Source organism: Lissotriton vulgaris, unplaced genomic scaffold, assembly GCF_964263255.1.
Source record: "Lissotriton vulgaris unplaced genomic scaffold, aLisVul1.2 SCAFFOLD_549, whole genome shotgun sequence".
NCBI lineage: Eukaryota > Metazoa > Chordata > Amphibia > Caudata > Salamandridae > Lissotriton > Lissotriton vulgaris.
The window spans coordinates 471,765-478,927 of record NW_028246744.1 but is presented as its reverse complement, the minus strand read 5'-3'; the positions used below and the strand labels follow the sequence as shown (position 1 = coordinate 478,927).

Here is a 7,163-nt window from a genome sequence, read left to right as displayed (position 1 = left end):
GTTGGAATAGTAATTTTAACTCCTCTAAAGTACAACACTTTCCCTACGGTTGCTTACATTGGAGTGGGAACAATAAATGTGTCCCCTCCAAAGTTTAACAATTACCCTACTTTCTTTTACATTGGAGTGGGACTAGTAAATCTGACCCCAACACTTTCCCTGCTACCTGCTATTATTTAGTTAGGATTGTTAATATTTATTATCTTTTTTAATTTGTTTGAGTAATTCATTTTCAATCTCTTTGTTTAAAATATTTGTTGGTTTTGTATTAATTTATTTTTTACCTTAATTAGATATATGTTTTTGATATGTATATGTTTCTAAATTTTATATTTATATTATTATTAATATATTGTATGTAGTTTTTAAAATTGTATCCACATTGTTTTAATTGTTTGATATTTACATATATTTTAGATTTTGTTTTACAATAATGTTAAATCTTTTTTTATTTATTTGTAATGTTCTTATTCTATTAAAGTTAATATTTACAAAATTCAAAATAAATAAATTACAATTAAAAAGAATATATATATATATATATATATATATATATATATATATATATATATATATATATATATATACATACCTTTTTTTTCAATATACTGGCCCACAATATTTTTTTTAAAATATTTATGTAGATAACATGCAAAGTATGTAAATCCAATATTTTGGTTCCCAATATTATGGCTGCAATATTTCTGTATTGTGATATTTTTGTTCCTGATATTCTGTCATACAAGCACATGGGAATTACTTTGCATTTGATTTTAACAAATGTGAAGCTATTATCATGATGCTTTAATAATACCTTGTGTACAGATAGCACTTCTGCCGCTATAAATGCTCTCAGTAACAGGTGCTACTGAGTGTAAATTTGATATTTCATTGCATGCCCCATCCCTTTGACTTAACCTCGCTCACTTTTGTCTTACTGGTTAGGCAAAAAATAGCTCTAAGACTTAAGGAGCTGCGGGCGCACACACACACACACACACACACACACCCAAACGCACACACGCAATATGTTGAAAATGGCAAACACTCTCAGTAACAATAAACCTGTTTTGTGTACTGTTGCACCCTATGAATCTGACCGCTTGCCACTCTCCAGCCCCATGCTGCTACCACTGAACCTTCTAGTCCTGTCCATTGTCCTTTATAACATGTCAGGCTGTACAGACACTCAGTTTGTCACCGCTCGTACTGACTGAACAGAGGATGGGAAGATTAAAGAGTGGGACAGGCACAAGGGGACAAGAGGCCAAGTACAAACAAAAATACTCTGGAGGAGGAACCTTAGAAAGCAAGAGAGCTTGCAAACAAAGGCATACAAAAATATTGACAAGTGTATATATCATGCACAACTCACAATCATTAAATACTCTCATATCAGAGTGGCAGAGCGCGTATTGACCATCCGTAATCCTCAGGCTGACAGGTGATTGATCATTCGCCTGCACAGGTTTGGCAATAGGCAGCCAGGCTCATCATCCCAACTGGAGCACCTTCCACGGGACCCGTCAACTCCTAACTGGATGTTCAGACTCAAACTGCTAAGATGGAGGCCCACCGTAACACGCAGACAACAGTCCGCCCTTCAGGGCTACTCCCAACTACACCAAAAAGTATGGTAACTGGAGAACCACACAAGATGCATAAGGCTCTTATTTCAGCGCCAGCACCCAACTCATTCTCCGCTCCAATTGTATAACTAACCCTGGAGCCAAGCTGCATGTGGTAGGGAGATCCATCTGGTGATTTCTTCATTCATGCGGTATTTACCTTACCTATTGTGTGACCCTGGACCGAAAGTAGGGCTCTTAAGCAGAGTTTATCATGTTAAAAGGCATTTTGAAACATGGATGTTGAATGGTAATCTATTATTAGCCCTGGCTAAGCAATGCCCTTACTAATTACACAGACCCATGCCAGTTGTGTGTTTCTGTCCCAGAGCAGTCACCTTAGGCTGGTATTGATTGTTAAAAGAAATGATTGCACTACAGTCGTAACCCAATCCATGACACACACAACCTATATGCAGTGCCTAGAGGCCTTAGGGCATTTGTGCACTATATAAATCTCACAATCAAATCAAATCAAACCTATTGAAAAGCACATTGACATTCTGAGTTTTGTTCACATTTCAGAGGTTTGGCTTACCACTGCTTTGAAGACTATAAGAAACAATAAATCGCCAAAGTCCTTCATTGTCTTAACAGGCTGTTTTGCATCAGCTCATTATTAGCTAAACCTCCCAATTGTCCTGCAAGTGACAGTGGGGACCAGTCTTCTCCAGCCTGTTAAAGATGGTTTTCATTCCAGGCTACATAACACTTGAGCCAACTTTACCCAGGGCTGCCATTTTGAGTGCATTGTGATGCTGCTGAGACGAGTACTTGGCCGACCACTGTTCCATTGGTTGAGTCTTTGGCACGAGGCTCTATCTATTTATCATCCATCGGGGTCTCAGCCTTTGCCTCTTGGCTGCTGCAGCTTGTCGAGTCCTCAGAGTTCTGCAGCACCGGCTGGAGGTTGCCATTGTCAGTAATGTCCATCAGCTCATGTTCTACCTCTTGAGGGGTCTTCTGGCAGCCCTGGCACGTGCTACTGGGGCTCTCACATAAACTGATGCAGAGGTTGATGATCAGTGCCAGCCACGCCATGCCGAAGAGGATCCAGAGAGCGACCACGTTTCGGTACCAGGACGGATAGGCTATGCTCGGGTTCATCCCTGCGAAAAACGACAAACACCGATGGTCATGGTCAGGTTTAAAGACAAGGTCCAGACTCACATTATCTTATCAGAGTTGCATCACTCTCAGTTATACACATATGGGCTTTCATTCAGAAGATGCAGGCTGCTCCACTCTGATACAGGGTTCTGCTACAAATCAGACTTCAGATGAAAGGGGGAGAGCAGGGAGGGGATGGAGTGGGACGCCCAGACCCACACATTGGTTGCATCTTGTTCTTCTTTAATATATTTCCAATGCACTATGTCACATTTACAAAACTGCACATAAATAATCACACTTCACATCTGTAGCGGCAGAAAGAACGGATATAACCTCTTATAATAGATGCTTCACACTCGATGGCAGACATGGAGGACACATGACGTGCAATACAAAATGGTGGATTCCTGTAATAGGGTAACTCAATGATGACGTTTCTCATTCCTGGATTAGCCTAAGAGGTTTCCCTTTGTAGATCGAAAATACGTTTTTCAGTCTGATTTCTCATGTGCAATCGACCGAAATCCCACCGGCCAGCGGTACTGTACTCTGATCTGCCCGGTAACAACATGAGACCACTTGAGAAACTGGTCTCTGTGTTACCAAACCATGGTCCTGCGGCTACCAGACACCCCACCTGTTCCATTCCTTTATTGTAACAAAACTGGGAAAATAGTCACCTAGATACCTCCAGCTCTAGTTGGCTTTGATCATGAACAGTGGAAGTGGCAACATTCAGAGTGGGGTCTGGCTTCCTGCCAGAGCCTCCCAGTATTGGATACACACCCCCACTCCTCCCCTTTCTTTCTCTTACCTTTGTAGCTCTTCAGTGCAAGGAGAAAGCTGCTTTCCCAGAAAGCCTGTGTTGATGATGCCCTTGGCTGGTAAGCCTAGTATCACAGACAATCCGTGCTGCTGGGCCATGCCCAAAAATAATCTCTAGCTTTGGTGGAGAGCAAACGTGCTACCCCTGACTATGAGGACAAATACAAGGACCAGCTGCCTGAGATCTGCATGGAGTTCGACTTATTAAGTGATCCCGCCTACAATTAGAGGGCAGGCAGCACATCTTCTGGAAGTCACACTTTTTAAAATGTATGCACTTTTAAGGGGTGAAAGTTCACCTCAACGTACAGGCCTTTCTGTACCACATTAACCCGTTGACTGCTCTGAACGTTCCGCGCCAGTGCGGAACGTTCTAAGAAACGGGCGGGGCCGCTTCGGCCAACGAACATGCGCAGCACTACCGAGGTAGTGCTCGCGACGGCCGTTGGCCGACAGCAGCAGCCAACGGGTTAAAAGTCACCATTCGGCTACAATTTTCTAAGCATGAATGTCCCCAAACAAAACTACCTTGTATGGCAATGCAAGCGCTATACTCTTTATTAATGCCTTCACTTTAGATGAATGTATTAGATTTATGGATATGTGCAACCAAGTTAGAGAACTCTAGTCTCCCCGCCTCCCACATCAGGGTGAACCTTTCCTTTGAAGTCTTTAATACTGAGATAAAAAGACTACTGTTCAAATAATTCATCCTGGTGGGCATTATTGCGTTCTCTTCCTGCTTTGATGCTCTCTGTAGAAGCTCGGAATATCCTCTAAGCTGAGATAATGTATATGAGGGTATTTGATTGAATGTAAAGGTTCTCTATTCCACGCATTTGTACAGAGACGATTTCCTCTTGCCCTCCATCTACTACCTCCCGGTTTGTAATCTTATTACTGTTCATAGACGCCGTAGTTTAATCACTGATAAGGGCAGCGGTGTCTCTATAAAGAGCACTGCTACCCCGTGGGTCTAGTAAGCACTAAATAAAACCACAAAATAAATACATATATGGCATCAGCCTACTTTCGGTACTTGGTACTTATATGTTAAATGTTTTCAAAATATTCTTCCCACTGGCATACTGTTGAATCCACATTTTTTACAATTATATTGTATGACATAAAGACTGGTTTGTGTAGAGAGTGTTTTCATGTTAAAATATCTGTAGCCATTAAATTAATAAGATTTTTATTTGTTACAAATAAGAGTATAACATACGCATGGTCTACTTTTATAAACCCTAATATCTAACAATGGTAAACATGTTTTATTTTTGGACACTGTTTGCTTGGCACATTATGTCTAAATATGCTGCTGAGGGTGGGGGGATTTCACTTACAATGATAATGGGAAACTCAGTAACCTTATTTCTGATAAAAACGACCCATGGTAAGTAAATTCACATTTATTTTATATATAATAAAACTTCCAATATTGTAATATCGCGATTTTTAGTGTTCAGTTTTAAGATGTTTAGGAAATTGCAGATATTGGTTTGATTCATTTCATACACCAACTTCTTAATTCCCTAAAGGTCATTTTTTCAAAGATTTTCAATTCTTAGCCATGTTCTAGTAAACTACTTTGTGTGTTTTTAACCCGATATATAAAATAATTTTGTATACTATAAATAGTTTTAGCTTGTAATATGTTTCCAAAGGGAATACCTGAATTGAGATTTGAAGGGTTAACTGACGTTGCATGTTCAATGCTGTAAGTGCAGTGCTATCGACTGATACATAATCATCATAAACCTTAAACGGTTCATATCATAGTGTAATGTTAATTGTACATTGAAATCATTAATATTAAAGAGCTCATGTGAAGTTCTTTCTCATTCACTGTTCCATTCCGAATTACAAAGATGTCACGGTTGCACTTCCTCAAAGATGGAATTCCCCAATGTGATTGGACCAGACATGCTCATTTCAAACACCAATGAAAGACCTTAGCGTAAGATGGCGCAAACCACGATCACATCGCCGTACCATGTACTTGTCGGTAAAACATTATACTGTATGTAAAGATGTTATTTCAGGAACCTTACTAGTTGTAGTGTGAGTATGTAAGGGCACAGATCGAGTGAGTATTTAGTCATGATTGTAACGCTACAAGCTGACATCATGATCTGAACATCCACAGTGGGCACAGTAAAACTTGCTTCCAAATGCCTTTCATACCCATACTAAACAAAGGTATTGTAGTCAGAGGCAGTGCTAGAAAGGTATATGATAACAAGAGGAGCTTTACTGTATGTGTGTCCTTCCACTACAAAGAGAATAGTGAGATGAGAATTAACAAGGTTTGTGTTATTTAGGGATATCATAGGCATGACGGGATGTATTACATCATGGGGGGCATATTTACAAGCCCCTATCGCCACAGGAATGTCACTTTTAACACCGTTCCTGTGGCAATAGGGATGTCGCCTTATTTTCAAGGTGACGTTAAGCCACTTAATTTGGCTTAACGCTGCCTTGTAAATAAGGCACCCGTTCACGCTATACTTAGTGTAAAAGGGATGGGCAATGGGTGTTGTGGTGGCCGTTCTTCCGAAAAACCCACAGATTTTGATGCTGCCCCCTATTAACCAAGGTGGTGTAAAAATGGGGCAGAGCCAAAATTAAGACCAAACAAAACCTGGTCTTAACATGGAGCAACGAGGAGAAATGCTTTTTTTGTCATCGTTTTTGCTGTTTTTAAGTGTGCAGCATACGTAGAAACAGCAAAACACCATGCATGATTGTTTAAGTGTAGGAAGTTGACCCTTCCTGCACATAAACAATCATTTTAAAAATGACCAGCTGCAACTTCTATGTGTGCTGCACAATGCTGCCCCCATAGAAATTACACATCGTCATTACTGGTTGTTTATGTGCAGGAAGGGACACCTTCCTGCACATGAACAATCATTACCTCAATGCAGACACCCATGCACTATAGGGTAATGGTGCCTGTGTTGGCGCTAGGCAGCTGTAATTAGCGTCAGCGCAGGGGGAAACGCAGGGCTTCACCTTATTGCTGTAAATACGGTGCAGCCCTTCGTTTCCAAAGTGGCGAAGAGCTGTGTTAAGCCAAGAAGGCTAATGCCGCGCTCTGTCACTTTCCTCGTAAATATACCCCTTAATTCCTAATCATTTCCTATCACAATGACTAATAAGGTTAATAATTTGAGGAATTCTATTTACAAATAGGTTATAGGATTGCTATTTGCAACCTCATAGCATTTGGAAGACTTCTATGATGTAATCATCACACTTCCACACTTGTTGGCACTGGATGTACCTTCTTGTCACATGGTCAGTTGTCTTGTTGTATTGTTGTCGAACCATACACCTCCAAGGTGAGATCCAAGACCATCTAAGTTCTGTATAACCAAAATGTAAAACGCCATCTTGGGTACTGGCCATATTTGGTTAAGGATCCCTTCAGGTTCACAAGATAGAATTTTTTTTCTTTAGCAAAACAGTAACAAACCAAATACAGAAATGTTAAATATTAATTATTATCTCTTGTGTAAAAACTATAACATTTCTACCTTCCTAATCAGTCCATAATACCAACGACTTCAAGCCTCCTGTTCATGGTTC

General features: G+C 40.2%; 1 protein-coding gene across 1 annotated transcript in view; it reads right to left on the bottom strand.

The window, feature by feature from the left end:
* Window positions 1–2,114: 2,114 nt before the first annotated feature.
* KCNK17 (potassium two pore domain channel subfamily K member 17) overlaps window positions 2,115–7,163 on the bottom strand; it is a 173,234-nt gene continuing 168,185 nt past the window's right edge. Inside the window, exon 5 of the mRNA XM_086949540.1 lies at window positions 2,115–2,737. Within this exon, the coding sequence (XP_086805666.1) occupies window positions 2,451–2,737 (287 nt within the window). The 3' untranslated portion in view covers window positions 2,115–2,450. The remainder of the gene's footprint in view (window positions 2,738–7,163) is intronic.